The 20140-nt window shown below is 42.3% G+C and overlaps 1 protein-coding gene across 1 annotated transcript in view; it reads left to right on the top strand.

The window, feature by feature from the left end:
- The window catches only part of CLASP1 (cytoplasmic linker associated protein 1), a 168384-nt gene that overhangs the window by 44812 nt on the left and 103432 nt on the right, over nt 1–20140 (top strand). The window contains exons 3-8 of the mRNA XM_054278250.1: nt 449–527; nt 761–864; nt 1351–1442; nt 1527–1602; nt 4140–4237; nt 5569–5636. Coding sequence (XP_054134225.1) covers nt 449–527; nt 761–864; nt 1351–1442; nt 1527–1602; nt 4140–4237; nt 5569–5636 — 517 coding nt within the window. The remainder of the gene's footprint in view (nt 1–448; nt 528–760; nt 865–1350; nt 1443–1526; nt 1603–4139; nt 4238–5568; nt 5637–20140) is intronic.

Here is a 20140-nt window from a genome sequence, read left to right as displayed (position 1 = left end):
AAACCTAGGGAGAAGTGTCTTGTACCAGCACGATCATGATCTATAGAGTTTTGTGAAGTGTTTCACATACAGGCTGCACAGTACATTCAGTATGTGATGTACCTTTTTTTAGTAAGTAAGCTTAGTTAAAATCAGAGCAGGTTTTATGATCTGCAGCCTGTCATGAAGCTTCTCTCAAACTAGGTTTCTTTCTTTGAATTCCAGTTACGTCATAAAAGTGTTTGCTTTCATTTCTGCCAGTAAATAATTAAGCAGCTCTTAGTGCATACCATTTTCTAATTATAATTGTCATCATTGCAATGAATTAGGAATGCTAGTTACAGCAAATACTGAAACGGTTTATGCACATGGTTTGTGTACCTTGAACATCTATGTACATGAATTTAGCACTGAGCAGCAATGGCAGTTGCAGTGCACTCTCAGTTCATTGCCTGTTGTGTGCTTGCAGGTGGTTCTCCTGGGGATTGACATCATCTCTGCACTGGTGTCCCGCTTGCAAGATCGCTTCAAGGCCCAGATTGGCACAGGTGAGGGGTCTCTGTGTGAGTGTCACCATCACTGCCACCACCTGCACTGGCTGCTGGACTCAGAGCTGTCTTGGTTCCCAGGAGAGCACTTGGGAGGCTCTTGGTGGTTTTCATGCTGTGCTGAAGGGCAGTGAGGCTGGTGCCTCCTTTGGGCTTTGGGGGGAGAGCAGAGGGGCTCTGCCACTGTTAGTTTTTTCCAGAGGCATATGAATGTTCCTGTTTTCTTTCCTTAGTGCTGCCAAGTTTACTTGATAGGCTGGGAGATTCTAAGGACTCAGTGAGGGAGCAGGATCAGACCTTGCTGCTGAAAATCATGGAACAAGCTGCTAACCCTCAGGTATGTTCAGCAGTCCTCCACAGCATGAGTGACTGGCTGTGTGAAAAAAGGAAACCTTTTTTGTGTCAGAAGGTTTTCTGTGCCATTTTTCTGTCTGAAATAACTTCATCTCCCGAGACCTTTTTATAAGGTGTTTACTTTACTTGGGAAGGCTATTGCCTGATAGGATACACAAGAGCATGTCAGTGGATTTCTCAAGGATGGGATGGGTATATGTCAAGAGCCATTGTTCCAGGTTTTTGGAAGGTGCTTGCTTTCTGTAAGTATGAGCATTGTTTTAGGTAGAGGGGAGTTACTGTGAAGTGAGCACAAAACTAAGAATTAGTCAGTCAGATCTAAAAGTATCTTGCTCCTTTTTGTCCTGTTCTGTTTGGATGGGTGTAAAGCTTGTATTTGAGAACCAGAGGTGATGTGGTGTATGACTGCTGGAAGACAGAATCTGTTTCTTAGCCCATCTCATTTTTTTCATTTTTCTGTCTTCCTCAGTACGTGTGGGACAGGATGCTGGGAGGATTCAAACACAAGAATTTTCGGACAAGAGAAGGGATTTGCCTCTGCCTTATTGCAACACTCAATGCGTAAGTCAGAGCCTTCTGCAAACCTGTGTTGTGTACATGAGCCTGCTCTGATTCATAATGGTGCTTTTTGTTCTTTATTCCCAGATCTGGAGCTCAGAGTTTAACACTGAGCAAGATAGTGCCACATATATGTAACTTACTTGGAGATCCAAACAGCCAGGTGAGCTTTTGCTGTGAGTCACATCTAAAGGTTGTGCTGCTTGCCTTGTTGGTAAATGAGCTAATTGTGCTGCTGGTGGTGAGCTCTGAACAATGCTGTGCACACAGAGCCCTTGGCTGGTTTTGGAGAGGTGTAGTTTGAAGTATGTCCTAACCAGCATATCAGTTACTCCGAGGGTTCAGCAGAACAACATGAATCTGCAGGTGGGATGAACAGAAGAGGGAAGCCTTTGTGGGAAGGGAACTCCTGTGCCTTGGAGGCTGCAGGGATCCCTGTGGGCTCAGTGCAGCACCCCTCACCTTCAGAGAGAAACCAGTCTGGGCAGGGAGGGCAGATGGGGCCAGTCAGACAGCCTGGCCAGGTGCACTGCCACAAGTTGTACAGGCAGTGTCTGAATAGGGGGGGATACAACCTTTAATCAGCAGTGCTACCCAATGAAAATACAAGTGGAATAAAATCTGTTACTCCTTAGTGCTTTTGCTTGGGATTAGATGCAAGTTAGATTTGGGGCTAGTGAGAAGAGGGAGGTGGAGAAGTAGTGTTCAAACTCGCTGTGTAATGTGGACTGGCAGTTTTTGAATAATGCTGTTGGTTGTTCTGCCACCCAGGGTGACACATCTGTGATCCAGGTCTGGAGAGGGTGTTCAGCTGGAAGGAGGTGTGGGGTGTCCAGCTGGAGAATGGGTTTGTGTTTGCTCTGGGGACTTGGCCAGATTTCTGTGGCTGTCAGGGTCTCCCCTTGCTAAGAGGACTGAGAGTGAAGCAGCTTCCCTTGCTGCTTGTGCCAGTGCAGGATGGTAAACTCATTACTCCAAGAAATTTAATGTTTGGGGTCCTCCGTAGTTCTGAGCTGGGACTAAGCAAGCTGTTACCCTCCAAGGAAATCCTGAGTTTATGGCTTAAGCACACAGGTGCCTTGGTGCTGCCGTAGGTGAGCTGTTGAATTAACTGGAAAGTTGATGAGGGCACTGAGACATTTTTCCTCTGTGTTCCCTCTTCCTTATGCGTGCCACAGCTCCTTGTCCTGTATCCAGCTGCAGGGGGAAACCAGGCTGATCTCTTTCCCTTTCTCCTGGGTCTGGTCCCTCATCCCCAGAAAGCCTGTGCCTGAATTGGTCAGACAGAAATGGCTGTGACAGCGGCTCTGGGTGGAACAGTGTCTGCCCTGGGGCAGGGCTGGTGCTGCGCCCCCCGGGAGCTGCTGCTGAGCGCTGCGAGAGTCGCTGGGCTCGGGCACTGCTGCCCTCTCTCGGACAGAGGGGAGAAACAATCCAGGTCAAGTCCGGATTTTTTCTTTTGTTGTGGATGTGGAAGCTGTTCCACCAGAGCCCTTTTCAGAAATAGTGCTTTTGTTGTTTTCAGCTGATGTGACTGAGTTAACCCAATGTGCATCTGGTGTGACAACAATACTTAAACTCCTTCAACACTCCTCAAAAATAAAATTACTAAAGCTTTATTATTGCTGTGGTTGACTAAACCAAGTATGATGATGGGGGCTCCTTGCCTTGCTTCTTGGGATTTACAGTCCTGCAGCTGTGCCTCTGCTTAGCTGTGCACACAGGGCAATCCTTGCAGTGCTCAGGCTGGGCTGGGGTCTGTGTACCCAAAACTGGGGGCACCAGAGGGTCCCCACGGCCTTCTGTGCCCAGCAGCACTGGTGGCAATTGGGGCTGATGGGCAGGAGTGCTGAGTGAGGGCTGGCATGAGTGCAGGAGGGGTTTGGAGGCTGGCAGGGACCTGCTGAGCGGGCAGGAGCACGGGGAGAGGTGGGTGAGGCAGGGTATGTGTGCCTGCCCTCTGACTCCCACCCACAGGCAGTTCTGGCTTGTGTCTCAGGATATTCCTTGTCTAGTCCTGGGGTGTGTGTGGGGGTAGCTGCTGGGCCATCCTCTGAGAAGCAGAACTGCACAGTTGGTGTTTCTGTAGGCAGAGCAGTTTGTTTACCTTCTCTGCCTGCTGTGTCTAGTGGAGGAAGGGTTTAAGTACAGAAAGGTGACACTTAATCAGATTTATGTCTCTTCTGTTGGCTGGAAGGAAGGATGTGCTCAGCAATTTCTTGCAAATCAGTTAGGAAAATATGCAAAATTCATGGTGACTCAGGTGATTGAATACTCCTCCCTTCCTCCCTGTTTTGTTATCAACATAGAAATGTAAGTTTTTAAGACAGCATTAAAAATCCATTTATTTGATAATATCCCAGTAATATAAGGTCTGTTTATGTCTCTATCCTTTTTTCATCCAGTAAATTTACCTGTTGTATACAATGGGAGGAGTTTGGCAAAGGCAGCCAAGCTCCTTTTGCATGAAACCTTTCATCTTACACCTCCACTGCCTTTTCAATTCAATTACCTGCTGATACTGTTAATATGTGAAAGGCAGGGTTGGAAGCTCCTTCATGAGCAGTGTGCTAATGTGTATGGTGGCAGCTGTTGCTGTTGAGAAATAAAACAAATTTAGTTCTCTAATGTAGGGCTTATTAGGGATTTTATTAATTTAAATTGTAAAGATGATTGATTTCTCTCATGTCTCACGTCCAGGTTCGAGATGCAGCAATAAACAGCCTTGTGGAAATTTACAGACATGTTGGTGAACGTGTAAGGGCTGATCTCAGTAAAAAAGGATTACCCCAGTCTCGGTAAGTTGGGAATGTCCTTAGGTCTTCACTACTTTTGGGCTGCTTTTTATTCCCTTCCTTCCTTCAGAAGACTTGAGGAACCTCATGATTGAACCTTCTCCCAGGATCATTGTTTCATTTTTTATTTTTATTTTTTAATCTGATAAGCACTCAGATTTATTTAGTGCAGATCCTGTATCTTTGCCCAAGTATGCCACAGCATCTTTGGAAAACCACAAAAAATATTACAGATATTTAGCTAACTGATTTAAAATTAAGGGAATTAATATTTTTCCTGTATGTTCTCCATATGTAGAGAGGAGACACTTCAGAGTACCTTGTGTTTATGCAGCTTAGGCTGTCATAAACAACAAAAATGCACAAACAAAATAATCCATTTTAATATTTTTATTTAAGAAAAAAAAGCAGCTTCCCTCCCCTGCCCCCCCAACCAAACCTCAAACAAAAAGCAACCAATCTTATGTCAAAACCAAAGCCATGTCCCTCTGCTTCTGCTGTTTGAGGTGCATTAGGAAGCTGCTCTGCATCTTGCCTCCAGTGCTCAGGGCAGAGCATGGTTAGCCCTGAGGATGATGGAGTAGATGGCAGCTTGCCAGTGCTCAGAGGGAAGAGGTGCTTTTGGAGTTGGGGCACATGCAGGTGGAGGCAGCACTGCTGTTGTTGCCTCCTGTTCTCCAGTGGAAACATCTGCTCCCACAATGTGCCTTAAAGTAATAAACTCACTGGGAAGGAATGATGAGATGTGATAAGAATCTTATGCTCTGCTAGACCTGTGACATAAATGGGAATGTGTCAGGGCCAGAGACAAATGTTATGTCAAGTTGGTTTTTAGGGATGTGTTTTGTGGTATTTCTGTAAATAGTTAAGATAGAAAAAGGGGTGATGAACTGGAAATGCATCTACAATCAGCTTTATCACATCTTCAGTAATGTAGTATTTTCAGTTATATCCCAGGTTTTCCTTTCCACTTTTGTGTGTTGATGTTGTGCTTTTTAAATATTAAAATAACTTTCTTGCATTGACATTTTCTGCTGACATTTTTGACAGTGTTCCCAATGACCTAAGTGAAGCCAAATCTCTTCTATAAGATCATAAAATGTTAGAATTTGGCTGCCCGGGGAATTGGTGGAATCACCACCCCTGGAAGTGTTCAGAAGCCATGTGGATGTGGCATTTGAGGACATGGTTTAGTAGTAAACAAGGTGGTGCTGGGTTAAAGGTTGAACTTGATGGCCTTTGAGGTCTTTTCCAACTTCAGTGATTTTATGATTCTACTATTCCTAAAATTTAAATTCAGTTCTTCATTGTGTATTTCTTTAACTTTCAAACAGGTTGAATGTAATTTTTACAAAATTCGATGAGGTCCAAAAATCTGGAAACATGGTCCAGACTTCAGTTGGTGAGTAGAAGTACTTGTACTCTCTGGTGCTTTTAGCAATTTTCAGTTGGGGAGGCATTCAAATGGATATACAGCAAGCATTCTGTTAGGGGAAGCAGGAATGGTGATTGTTCAGAAATATACACAGTGCCTTTGCAGCAAATAAAATGGATGTTTAGTTTGTCTGCTGTCCTTTTGTAGTATCAGAAGGAGAAGGAAGCCTAAGTTTCAAGAAGAGAAGGTGGTGCTGTAACTGTCTTCTTGTCCTCTTGAGTTACATTAGGGAAATACATCTCCTGTTCTCAAGTCCATGTGCATGTAAATTGTTCATAAGGTGAATTAAATAATAATTTCAGAGAAGAATTGTCTTTTCAGTTTAATGCCCTAAAAGGCACAGAGAGTGCCCAATAATGCATCAGTGTTCTGTTTAAAGCTCGTGTTGTTTGTATTTTGTAGTTCCTAAGTGTCTGGGATTCCTCCCAAATCTGTCCCAAAGCAGCACACTAAATTTGCATATTTTGTGTGTTTAGGACTGATAGCCAAAGACCCTTAATCTGAGCCTTAATTCTGTCTGTCTTGTCTGAGACTAGTAGTAACAAGCTTACTGTAGTAACAAGTGTTTATTACTGTGTTTACAGATAAGCTTATGGGCTAGGAAATAATTTTAACAGGTATTATAAATTGAATAAGTATTGTTTAACAGTAGGTTTTTGTGAGAATCCTTGGTGAGGAAATGCATCTTTCTGCTGACAGTTGAGTAGAGCAGATGAAGAACCTGAGTTCAGCACTGTGTGTTCCTATCAAGCTCACACCCTCTGCAGGGCCAGGAGCAGGGGAGGTGATGTCCCAGCCATTCCCACCATGCTCTTCAAAGTCAAGAGAGCAGAGAGGTGTTTTCTTTTTTAAACAGGAAAAAAACCTTTTTCACTTCTGGGCACCATTCTTCTTGCCATAACCATTTTATAACACAGTAAACTTCATCCCTGCAGAAAAAAATAAAATTATTTGATTTGAAAATCCTGAAGTTATAGTTTGGATTATTCAGAAATGTGATGTATTATCTTGTGTGTTTGGGAATGATGAAGACCTAGTACAGGTTTCTCTGTGATGGAATGGGTTAAAATTACACTTTTGCATAACATGGGACTATTTTGTATGTCCAGGTGGATGAGCCTTACAGGGATAAAAAAGTGCAGTTGAGAAACAAATGTCCTTGTTCTTTTTTAACAGGTGGGAGGGGAAGTAAATATTTAATCCCTTAGCAAACTTGTTCAGGTTCCCAGCCTCCAGGTGATTTCTCTGAAACCCCTGCTCAAACTGAAACAGATTTACTGCTGACTCTACTTCCTTGCTTTCTGCTTGGCTAGGCTAAGGTGGAATTTTCGTCTTGCTAGCAGTGGAATAGAATGAATTTTCAAAAAAAGAAAAAGCAATTTGATGCATCATTGTACTATGTAGATTGCTATTGTTTGGTGTTTCTAGGAGGCAGACTTGTGATCTGAGATGTATTGCTACATCTGAAGCACTGGTGTGTATCAGATCTTCTGCTTTTAGGCTTAATTGAAAATTATTTTTTCTTTTATACCCCTTTGTCACTGTTTCAGTGAAAGATTTACCCTTTTTGTGCAGTGAGGTCCTGAGATGTCATGATCCCCATCTTCTGAGTCCATGGACAGGCTTTCAGTACTTCCCAACACAAGTACTCCTGTATTCTGCACTCTGTTTAACCTGATTTCCTGATGCCTCCCTGCTCTTGCTTGTGCTGTGGCAGGATGCAATCTCTGGAGTCTGTGTGTGGAGTGGATTTATCCTCAGTAGAATCTCCTGTATGAACATTGAGACAGAAAGACAAAAGGTCTGGGGGAAAAGGGAGGGTGGAGGAGTGTTAAGGGCCAAAGAGAGCAAAGCTAGGATCTTCTATTGGTCTGCCAGAACCTTTTCATCTTCCCTAGAAATAAAAAAGTGTTTCTACAAGTTCTGTAGTTGAAGAATTAAAGTAGTTCTCATTTGTGAAGTTAGTAAAGATAACATTACTTATTAACATTTTTGGTGTGTGTTTGAAGGGAGGATTCAGTTTCCCTTAGTGCCATAGGTTTGTTTGTTTGTTGCTTCTCCCTTGCCCTCCAAGCACAGCACAAATACAGCATTAAATGCTCGTCCTATCTTGTGTGTCAACAGCTCTGTGCAACTTTCAGTTTATCTGTCTGAGATTGTGTAAGCCAGCAAAAGGAGCCTTATCTTCACCCACAGTCACAAGTTTATTGTGGCCTGTGAGAGAAAGACAAGCTAAATTTGTCAGGTTTCTGGTGTCCCTGACACTTTCTGAACAAAGGTGACACTTTCAGCAGTTGTCAGAGTCACCAGGGAGTATGGTGATAGATATTGCACATGCAAAAGATTTGCCTTTCTCAGGAAATAGTGGAAGTAGCTCAGTGTTGTTAACCCTTTGAATCTGGCCGAGTGGTTGGGTGGGTGACTGTGTGAATGTGCTTCTCTTGTGAGTAACCAAGAGCAGGCTGTTGGCAGAAAGGTCACTCATAACTGAGCACCAGAGTTGTGCTAATCACAGCGAGACTCCAAGTGGTTGTCAAACCTCTCTTACCACAGAACACAGTGCTACTGGGCAGCTGGGACAGCAGTGTGGCTTCTAGAACAGTGCAAAACAGTAAAAGCTGGTCTCTTGCCTCTGAGACTACTGTTTGGGATAACAGTTTCCTCTGCCAGGTCACTGAGGATCCAAGTAAAAGGAAGGAATTGCAGCAGCACTCTCTGTATGTCAGCAGTACTTTGGAGATTAGTGAGTTGCTCTAACTTGTTAAAGTTTTCATATCTAGTGGTTCCCAAGACACAAACAAACAGAAATCTTACACAGGCTACTAGAAAAGTTGCTTAAAATAATAGGACATTCTCTTAACCCACAGAAGAAATCTAATGAGTCAACTCTAATCACACTGAATTTCAAGTCTCTGAAAATAATTCATGTTTTGTTTTGGCTTATCTTTCTATGCTGTAGTCCATTAGTGCTTGTTTGAGTTTATCTTGAATTGTTTTATTGTCTTTTTTGCTAGGCTTTGTTTTTATAATTTAGTAACACAAGAATCAAATGCATAGTGGGGTGGGGGAGGTTTGCATAGTAATCTGAGGTGTTTCATTAAGTCGGAGGAGGTTTTGGCATGCCCAAGTATGCTGCTTGTTGCTAGGCTACCAGCAACCCTTATAGCTAGAATATGAAGTTAAAATCCATGCTGGATTTCTTGATGATTCTCAGTGCATCTCTGTTTTGTTATTTGGCATATAATTAGTCAGCCTCTTGAAGCAAAAATTATAGGTTTTCTCCCTTTGGGCTTTCAGCAAGCTAATTATTTTCTGTGTAACTGCTTTTGCTAATTATGTAGATGCCTTATTCCCCTGGGACAAATACATTTTCAGCATGAAAGAGCCAGTAATTGCCAGCTAGTCAGCTGCTGTCTTTGAGTGGCATTGTGTGATGATCTTCAGTTGGATGTGATACAGAGAGAGGCTATTGGACAGAGGCTCCAAGAAATTCATGGGTCTCCTTGGTATTATCTGGAAGGGCCTTTACAGAAACTGTACAGGTTGTCCATAGATTTGAGTTGACTTTGAATCAGATCTGGACTCCAGAAGATGTTATAATCAAGTTTCAGTGAAGATTAAGAATAAAATAAATTATTTTCTGAAAAATACAGGCTGATAGGAACCAATGACCCAAACCAAAGTTTTTAGCAACCAAATTGTTTTGGTGTGGTTTTTATGCTTTTCATCATTGTGATTATCCTAATATGATGCAAACCTTCATTTTTTTATGTAAGTCACACAATTTTTGCGAGATGTATTTATATTTGTGCTGGAAGGGATATTGTGGTTGAGTTCCTGTGGCAAAAGAAGGCATTGAACTTTCTTGTTGATGTTGAATTTTGATTCAGAAGAGCAAGATTTAGGGACAGTGGAGGTGGTAGTGGTCTTGGGCCGGAAGGAAATCAAAGCAGGATCTTAAAGCCAGAATTCTGGAGCTGAGATCTCTCCCACTGGTACTTGTGGAGTAAGGTGAGGGGAGGATGCAATTTTGGTAGCTGACTGCATGAGTGTGTGTTCTAAGAGTAAGCAAGTTAATTAAAACAGTGCTGAAATAAAAGACATGATAATTTCAGTTACTGAAAACTTATGAAGAGGGAGCAATGCTATTTTTCAGTAGAATTACTTCTATATTTGGGAGGGTGTGTAAGACAAATATGCTATTTACTAAATGAATTCTGTTTGTGAAGTTGTGAAATTGGAGTTAAATAGATGAAAAGTGGAGCTATTTTAGATTCCTGTTTTTTGCTGGTAATAAAGCTGAGTCATTGGAAACTATTTTCATATTTATTATATGAAGGAAAACCACCCACATTTGCCAAGTGGTGCCATGCATCTGAGGGTGGAATATTGTTTGTTTGTCAACACAAATCCAAGCAGCAGATTTGCAGATGGGAAGGAGTGACAATTGTCCAGGATAACAGTAAATGCTGCACTGTGCTTTTTTGCATTCATACCTTCTTGTGCAATTAAATTGCCATTATGGCTTGCTCTCTATTAATACAGTTCTCACGTTGGAATACAAAGTGAAACACAAGATTAATTTCATTGACTCAGCATTTTCAGGGCATGAAAAAAGCAAATAAATGCCTCTTCACCTGTGTGGGCCGAGAGAGAGCAGTAATGTGTGAGTGATATTTGAATGAACACCATTAATTGATAGTTCATCCTTGTGGAAGGTATAAATGGACAAGAGGAGCTCTGCTCCCTTTCTGACAGCTCTGTAAACAAGCATACTGCTGAAATTCTCTCATGCAGAAGGGGAGGGGAGTGAGCAGGCAGGCACAGGGGGGCACATGGAGCTCGGCTCATGCGGAACAGGCTTTTATTTTGGAGGAGAGCTGGCACTCCCTGCTAGGTCACACAGCAAAGGGGTGTAGGAGGCTGGCGAGTTTGCTGGTGATTAAGTTGCTGAGAAACATGTACTGAGAGACGGCTGCTCCCCAGCACAGAGCCTTCTCCAGCAGCTCCCCAGCACTGCAGAGAAGAGGATAATGACTACAGGGAAAGGTAGGTGCTAATGAATGTGCCCCATGGGTGGATGTGTGTGTTTGTTCATGGCTGAGTGTTCGACTGCTCTGTTTCTTTTTTTACGGTGTGTGGAGACTGAAGCAATCTTGCAGTAAAAGTGGAACTTAAAAAAATAGTCTGCAAGCATCTGTAGCCTGGTGTCATCAAGCTCAGTTTAAGATTCTGTAAAATATGATAAATGGTCTGTTTGATGGGTTGAAGAAGAAGAGTGTGTGCATAAGTAAGGGACCAGAACAGGTTGAGAGAGGTGAAGGACATGAATTTACAGAAACCCTGCTGGTCTGTGTTGTTTTTGAGTGATCACTGAGACTTCCATTTCCTAACTGTTTCCTTCTGCAGCACCAGTTGGGAAGGCTATTTAAATTGGTTATGAGTACTTTTGAATTAGCATTGAATCATAGTTCCAAGAATGTACCAAATAGAGATATCACTTTTTTTAAACCTGTATTTTTGTGTTTCAACTGCGTTTCTGTAACAGGATGTCTGTGGTAGTCGGTGAGGCTGGATTGGGACTTGGTGAAATGAAAAGGCAGAGGAGATTTGTATCTATTCATCTGTGAAGAATTGATTTACAGGAGGGAAGCATATATTGTATGTATTTTTGGTACATAAGAAGCCTGTGCTTTTCATCTGAGCTTTCAGAGGAGATGATTTCTGTTAGCCACGTTTGTAAAAGCTGCATTTTCTTTCTTCCCCTTTTTCTCTCGATTCTTTGTACCTGTTGTCTTTTTGAAATCCTTCCTACGTTGTGGATGTAGTAGACTAATTTTAAGAAGTCTGAGGCGGTCAGTATCCAAATTTTATAGACCTTGGGTTTGTATTGATATTTACTATCTCAAGGTGTGAGTTAATTGGCAGGTTTTTTGTAACAGAACATGGAAATCTCCTGGGCAAATTGAATGCTGTGGAATGAATACTGCATGGTACAATATGTGCCATTTCTATGGACAGATCTTTATTTTATGCTTTTGGAATACTGTTTTCCAAGGCAATTGCTGCATGTATTTTCAGAGGAAGCAGTGGATACATATATGTGGTGTTCTTGTTCACCATCAGTAAATGCCTCCCAATGCCAGGAAATTAATACAGAAACCTGTCTGAGCTGGTTATCCTCCTCATGAACTGCATCACCTGTACCATCTACAGCTGAGAGACCTTTGCACTCTGGCTCCTCCTGTCTTTCAAAAGAGGAGAATAATCCATGATTTTTCCAAAGTCAGAATTGTGTTAAATAATTAATGTACTTCGTTGCTGATTGCAGAAAGCAAGCATGTATCTGTTGTTGCCAATGAAGTGTGATGATTTCATCATGCTGGGAACTTCTGAGCTTTAAAAGATCAGCTGGTGGAATGAAGAGCCTGGGGCAGTGGTCTAGCTGATCTTATCAGTTGGGAAATGTCTGACCTCCAGGTCACTGCTGGTTGTCTGAACTGTAGTAGCAGCAAATGTCAGAAGAAAAGTACGTGTGTAAGTTGTTAGTGTATTGTGAATTCTGGATTGAATCCAAAGTACCTTGACCCAGGATTTCCTTGCAAAGAAGACCAGGTTGTTTCATCACTTCCCCTAAGCCCAATGGTTTTATATGAACACACAAGTGCTCTTTTGCAAAGCTTTGGTGTAATTAAGCAGAACCACTTTACTACCAGCATCACTAACAGACATGCATAAATACAGGCTGAGGGAGTGGGCTGATAAAGGATGAGATGCTGCTGTTTAGTGTGGGCTTCATGAGTAAAAGATTGATGTGCGCCATTCCATTATTACTGATGGAAGTTAAATGCATGAATGTCCTGCACATCTGGAGATGAATTTCTTCATGCAGGGCCTGTTCTCTTCTTCCCATTTGGTAAAGTACCATGTGTATCTGAGCAAACTCAGTGGCTCTCTCAGGAAACACATGCAACTTAGAACCATGGCAAGTATGAATTTATTGGCCAGTGTTCATAAAGAATTAGAACGAAAAAATCCTACACCCTTCCCTCCGAAGGAAACTGCAGTAACATCTGGTACGGCTGTGGAGGTGATCACAGTTCAGGAATGCTTAGTAGTTTGCTGATTTCTCTGCTATGATATTTTCTTTCAAATTCTTTCACCTGTTTTGGTGTCAGGTTGGTTTCACCTCTAAAACAAAGCCTTAAATTTGCAGAGGTCATGAAAGTCTTTGCACCAGTTTAGTGGTATTTTCCTGTGCTGTTTTTCCCAGCTGGCTCTCCTTTGTAGTTGTTCTGTCAGAAAGAACTTGCAGTCAAAGCTGGAGCAATATTAACTTCAGTGACATTTTTACATGAAAGGACTAACTAAATCTTATGGTTTTGATCACTTAGCTTAGTTTATGGTACACAGAATCTTCCAGGGGCAAGTTCATCAGTAGGGTGGTTCATACACATGCTTGTGCACACACATATTGATCACTGTCAACACAGCAGTGATTTTAAGTCAGCCTTTTAATTCTCAGCAATTCTCTGAGAGATGGGAGTACAAGCTATTCAAATATCATAGAGGAAGACTGGCACACTAAAGGGCAATCTGGTGGGAGTAAAAAGTATCCCATGGTTGTACACTGTGCAGATTTGTGAAGTTTATTTGGGTTGTGTTTGTGTTTCACACACACTGACTTCAACACTTGTTGGGGCTACATAGTAGAGTACTTCTGTGAGCACAAGTGAAGGTATCACAAGCTCTCTGCTCCTATGACAATAATTACAAAATTGTTCTTGGCATAGAAGTCCTTGCCTGAGGCTCACAAATAGTTCAGTTTCCAAGAAAGTGGCGGAGGAGTAGGTGTCTTTCTTTTTCCTTTCTGTATGCTGGCTGGGTGCTGGAGAGTAGTTTCCTAATAACTACTTTTAAATGAATGCTCTGGGCTGTTTTTATATGGAATCACTGTCCCAGTTACAATTCAGTTGCTGTCCTAAATCAGCTGCCTCAGTGGTAGCCAAAGACTGCTTGAGGAAGAGATGAAATTTCTTGCACCTCTTGTGGAGCACTTTGATAAATTCTGTGCTGCTGCTCTCATTTATTTGATGAGATTTATTTTCAGGTTGAGTGTGTAACAAGTGGACTGGGTTTAGCTGCTGTAATTAGCAGCCACTGAGGACAGCAGTCACTCTGTGGTAATTGGTGAAATACAGGATAGGCTTTTATGGGCTGCAGAAGTTCATGAAACATGTGTTTCTCCTACCAGCAACAAATAACATCCTTGTTCCTGTATATTGTAACCACAGTAGCTGCAGCTTCCGTAACTGTGAGGTTTTATTAAAGAGTCTAGACTGAAGAGCACCTGGTTGATTTCTAAAGAACCTGAGACCCAATACCTGGAAGCTTGAAGGTCTTTTTGTACCTAGTTACTTTCCATTTTCAGATCATTGACCTTAGGCTGGATGAGATAAGACTGCTGAGCCCATTTCTGAGGAAGACTTACTAATACTGATGGTATATCCAGTTTTAACATGCAGTGGTAGAACAAAACCTGTCCTTAAAGCCATGTTAGTGGCGGGCATGAAGAGGAGCTTTTTCCAAAATGCAGGAGGAGTGGACAAGTGCTGGTTTGTTACTCCAGAGGGGAGGTACAGGGAAGGCATTGTCTGTACTTGGCCCTGGTCTGGCAATACACTGCCTTCCTCCTCTGTTATGTTTGGCTGAAGTATTTTGTTTGTAGCTCAAATACAGTGATGTGAAATAGAACAAAACTGAGCTATAATAAGTAAATGCATCCTATTTTTGTAGTATTAAGACAGCAAATACTGCATAATGACTGGGTTTCTTCTGCCTGCTGAAGGAATTAATTCTGCCCTGCTGCTCTGTCAAAAGAATCATTTTGTTGCATTGTGCTAAGCAGTTTGAGTATCTTTTTTTGTTTATTCCCCTGCAGCCCCAAAGCTGCAGAGAGCCCTGAATAATCCTGGCTAGGTTTACACCCCACGTGTAGCCTGCAGGGATCTCACTGCAGACAAATCTTCATGAGGAAAGCAGCTGATGGCTGCTGCTTTGCAGGTGGCTTTCAGATTCAAGCCAGGTGAATTTTATCAAAATTTATAAACAATGCACTACAGAGGAAGAGAGAAATACCTCATTCACTGTGAAGTGTTACCTGAACTGTTTTTTTCAGGAATTGCAAAACCTGTAGCAACCAGATTTCCAGAGCTGTTCCCTTTCCTGTGACACACCTAACCTGCCTTCTCTCAGAGCTTGTCAGTGCACAACAAAATCCTTTAGATGCTTGACGTAGATGTGTCTGGTATGAGGTGCAGATGCTGATGTCTAAGGAGTATGAGACATATCTGGGCTTCTTGGGAAATGAATGCTTGAATGCGGAGGTAGAAGAGAGAAATTTACACTATTCTTTTACTCCAGATCTGCTCCCTTTGACACTAATGGACTCTTTCTAATTATTTCCATGGGAGATGAACAGTCCCCTATGTAAATTTCTGGTAGATTATGTTATAAAAAGCCTTGTTATGAGTATTCTAGGCATGAGTGCTCCTAGCCTTCCACAGGGAAGGGGTAGACAGGAGTTTGAGGTATGAAACAGTGTTGGCACTGCTTCTGCTAGTGTTTGTGCAGTTGGCAGCATGGTGCTGCCTTCACCCCCATGCAGTGAGGCTGTTCCCTTGGCTGTGGTGTGGGTAGGGAAGGATGTGTACATCTTTAAGAAATGCATGTCTCCCACATACGTCTGTGCCCAGCAATGGGACTCCTGTCTAGTGAGTGCTGGCTCATAATGAGGCCTGACATTTCTAATTAGGGCAGCTTTATAAAGAATGGGTCTAACTCTGTTCTCCATCATTTCTGTTTCTTCCCCTGAGCTCCCCCCAGCTCCTGCTGGGATCAGGGGCAATCCCAGGGGCAGCCCTGGAGAGGCAGGGCTGGGCACACTTCTCCCTGCTGCAGCTCTGCCAGTGCACTTCAGCTCCGATTTATGCTCCTGCTGCTTGAGCTCTGTGCTGGGCAGGAGCTGAATCTGCAGAGGGTTTTAATCACATGGAGCTGCTGTGATGTGGAGGGACAGTCACGCTCCTTTTCACTGGAGACTTAAATAAGATCTGATCCCAAGCTTCCACAGGCAAAATATTTATGCACCAGCATGCTGAAACTTATTCTCTGCTCCCTCCCCCTTAAGAAGCTCCATACTTGTCTCTAGTGCTTTCCTTAGATGTCTTTTTTTTTTTCCTTTTCTTTTTGATGTGTGCACTGGATTTTGTCTCACTGCAGTGGGATTTCTCCAAAGCCTCTGTGTTGTAGGTCTTTGTATGCACGTTGTGCTCTGTGCTTGCTGTTTCCCTTCATGGCACTCCCTGAAGCCTATTTATTCTCACGGGCTCTAAAGCAGGCTTGTCCCTATTTTTGTCCTAACTATTTCTTGTCTGCAGCAGCACATTGTAAGGAGCTCTGTTCACTCTGCTGAAAGTGTGGGAGATGTGGCAGAATTCTGGGCCCCTGGCAGCTTTGTGACAGGGTTGGACTGTGCCAGGTCCTGTGTGTTTTCTGTAGAGCAGGCCGGGCGCTCCATCAGCTGCAGCAGAGCGTTCCCTCAGGGCCTCCCCTGGGAGCATGTCATGTTTGGTCCTTTCCACAGCTTCTTCCCAGGAAAGCTGCATCACAGAGCCAGCTGAAACACCATGCTTACCATGCCCTAAAAATGGTAAATAGTTCCAGTTAGAGGTGAGAATGTACGTGAACTGTGTGTGATGGTGCTCTGCGCCCTTGGCCAGCGATGGTCTGACCGCTATTTGAAAGCAGGTGATCTCCGTTCCCTCATGACATGCAAGGGGCTTCTGTGACACTGCACACAGGATAAATGCCAGTAAAAAGCTGTGATGAGCAGCTCATCTTGTAAATTTTGGGCTGGAATTTTGACTTTGCTGTACCTATAACGCATAGACCACTAATTCCAGAAAACCTCTGAATTAGAAGTAGGGTTTTTTTCATCAAGAGGTATTCAGTTGGTTTTATGCAAGTTCCAGCAGTCCACATACTTTAGGGACTGAGAGGACAGCCTTATGCTTGGGGTTTTTTCCTATGTGTTGATATTTTTCTTCACTTTGAAGATAGTGTGTGAAGCACTGGAAGAGGATCTTCATCCGTGGAGGTTTTTAAAATTAGTCTGGAAGTGTTCTTGAGCAAAACAACTTTGTCAGCCCTGCTTTCAAAAGGAGGTTGAGTCACTTGACCTTCAGAGGTCCCTTTAACCTAAATTATGCCATTATTTCGTTTTTCCTCCTGTAGGATGCAGTAGTTATGGAAGATCTTCAAATTGATTCAATGTTTTTTTTTGCTCAGTACTTTCTAGCTGTGTGTATCAGTGAGCTGAAGGCAAGGTTTGCCAGTGTCATTTGAGATTGTGTCTGATATTCAGCTCTCCAGTTTATCACGAGTGGTAACAGGGCTAAAGGCAGAAGAGAATGTGACCTCAGCTAACAGCACAGCCTGATGTCAGCATGAAAAGGCTGCAAGCCACCACAGAGGCACCTCTATAAATGGCAGCATGAATCCTTTAATGCACATCCTCTGCTGATTTGGTGTTATGCTAGAATGGGTGATAATCCTTCACTTTAGTTTTATTGGTCTGTCATCAGTGTGGCTGTCAAGTTGCACATGGGCATTTTCAGTGAAGCATTAAGATGCAGATTGCTCTTTGATTTTAATATTAAGAATTTAAGGCTTGGTATTTAAATGTGGATATATTCTAACTGTTTATGTGAAGAGCAGTTTGCTACAAATTAGTAGGTGAGCTGTATTTTGTTCCATTTAATCTTCATGCCATTCTTCAAAATACTATTATTAGGAGTCTCCTGAAACTTCACTTGTAATGGCAAGCTTTATTTTGCAGAGCTCTGTGTTCCTCTTCCCTATGTAGACAGCCTAAATATAACTCAGGATGTTTGAATTTCTTTTCTTCATCCCAATAAGGTTTTTTGCCTTCTTTCTGTGTAATATTTGGAAAAGGAAGCTAAGTAATCCTGATTTAAATGTAATCTAGATGACTAACCTAGATCACCTCAACAAATCCACTCCTATTCCAAGCAGGAATTATCAGTGGTTCTTTGTGTCAGTGGGAGAGGCTTTCCAGATGAATTAGAAGGACCCTGTTTCAAATATTTAAAAACTTAACACAAAATTACTATTAAAAAAGAGGGACTGGAAGTTCTCCAGCCTATCTTCTTGGTTCTGTTTTTCAGTGAAGACTTCATCAATTCAGTCTCCAGACTGTAAAGAGGAGAGAGTGGGCAGCCTTGAAGCTTTGCATGGGTAAAGAGGCTAGGCAGACAATTTGAGTTCATGCTAATTGAAGCATTGACTTCTTTTGGGCATCCTTATGTAAAGGTTTTATTGAAATTCCTGCCTCCCAGTTAAAAAAACTGAACTTACTTGCTTTCAATCTCTGAGCAAATCTAAAAGTGAATCTGTAGTTGTCTGTTATGTGCTGTGCTTCTCATGTGCCAATTCCTCTGTTTGCTAATTCTTCTTTAAGTGCAGGCAAGCACAGATGGTTGCTGAAGAGAACCAGATGATTTGCCAGCATGGTGGTGTGCTTGCAGGAGTGGGACTTGGACAGGCCTAAGGCTGATTTGTTGTCATTGCCTTGAGTTTGAAATTTTCATGTAGAAAGTTGAAATTCCTAAGTTTTGCCACCATCTTTAGTTTGTGGTGTGATTCATTTATGGGTTTTTTAATTCTAGCAAGATGCTTGCTGACCTTTCAGTCATTTGTTGTTCAGGAGCCATGCTTGCTACCTGTTGAGCCTAAATAAGAATGGGACATGAATCAGCCATGAATGGAGAAGTTCATGTAGGTCATGCATTAATTCTGTAAGACTCTTAGGGGTTCTCCTCTCCATAGTGCCAGGAGGCAAAGTTGTTCTCATCCCTTCACAGACTCTTCAGACTAAATCATGCCAAGAGACTCTCACCAGAGGGGCAGTGTGAGTGTAATTTCATCTTTTTAGCTCAACTGACACAGTTTAGCTGGCCTGAAAGGCCCCTGGGTGCTGGTTAATATGCAGGGTAATGGTCCAAAGCTTGCTTCCCTGGCTGGCTTGTGGCTTCTAAGCATGGATTCAGTGTTTAACAACATCTAGGGAGCTGATGGGATGTGCACTATATCCAATGAAAAAGGATGCTGCTGGTCACTGATTGCTACAGGAAGCCACAGCAGGACAAATAGTAAAGAGCTGTTGTGGAACTGAGCCATTCAGTTCCAGTCTGGACAAAACAATAATTCCTGCTACTTGAAATTAAGGTAAGGGATCTGTAGTGGAGATGAGCAATTCAGGTGGCTCAAGCTGGTTAATGGTGGAAACTTCAGATGAACCAGGCTGATGCTGCTCTCATGTTTTGGGAGGCTTCAAATATTTTTTCTGTCTGAATAAACTGATACCTGGTAAAGCAGTTGGCCACATCTGAGGAATAATCACGCCTAGACAGAAATCTCTTACTTCTATAGTATCTGCAAGTGTACAGGACCTTCAGCACTCCTTCTTGTGAAAGGAATGAAGTGGTCAAGCTATGACTGATACTTGTCTTCTCCAGAAATGCTGAAGGTTTATGTACATTTGAGCACAGAATTTGGGTTTAGGGATTTGATAAGACATTATTTTCCCCTACACTTTATTCCTATTTCTTCTGAATTTTGTTTGCATCTGGAGGCAGAGTGCTGTGAACTGCTTACTTGCCCCATGTTTGGTTTTCAGTAACAGCTGTTGACAGATGGCAGTGCCCTATGAGCATTCCCTGTTATTTGTGTTAAACAACAAGGCAGCAGCAGCCTATACAGTCTGCTAAAAATTACTGAACTGGCTGGAGAAAGATTTATATGGCTTTTTCTTCTGCAACTTGGTCTGCTTGACATTTTCTGATGTGCAACTACTGATACACTTCTTTGTTTTCTTTGTATTATAGTCAGCTGTTCGTGCAAATTTTTTTAATGTTTATAATGTTTTTTAATGTTTATACTGTTCTTCAGACAGTCTAAGCAATGCCTGGAAACACCTGCTAATAATAAAATCTGCTAATTTGGTGCTCTTATCTGCCTCTGCTTTCACACCTTCTCTGTGGTATTACCACTTCCATACCTGATAGTGTTTCAGTCACGGAGTTTGTGAGCATTTTTCAGTGTGTCAACACATAGTAATCCTGCCTGTCAAAGTGAGTATTAACACTTGGTTACACAGAGGGTAACACATGGTCACTCCTGCTTCTGATCTGTGAAAATGTAAAGCAAATGCATGAGAGTCTGGAATCTGACTGTTGATCTTAAGCAGTATTATAATTTCCAAATCATTTACTTGAGTGTCAAGATCCTTTTACTTAAAGGAATAAATAGAAATAGTGAGTTGTAGCTCTCAGTTTTTACAACTGGTTCAAGTGTGCTTTTGGACAAATGTATTTGCACTCCTGTGAGTC

Source organism: Melozone crissalis, unplaced genomic scaffold (genome assembly GCF_028551555.1).
Source record: "Melozone crissalis strain CALT ecotype California unplaced genomic scaffold, PUWL_Pcris_2 ptg000023l_1, whole genome shotgun sequence".
Taxonomy (NCBI): Eukaryota; Metazoa; Chordata; class Aves; order Passeriformes; family Passerellidae; genus Melozone; species Melozone crissalis.
The sequence above is the reverse complement of the archived record's forward strand: the minus strand, read 5'-3'. Positions and strand labels throughout refer to the sequence as shown.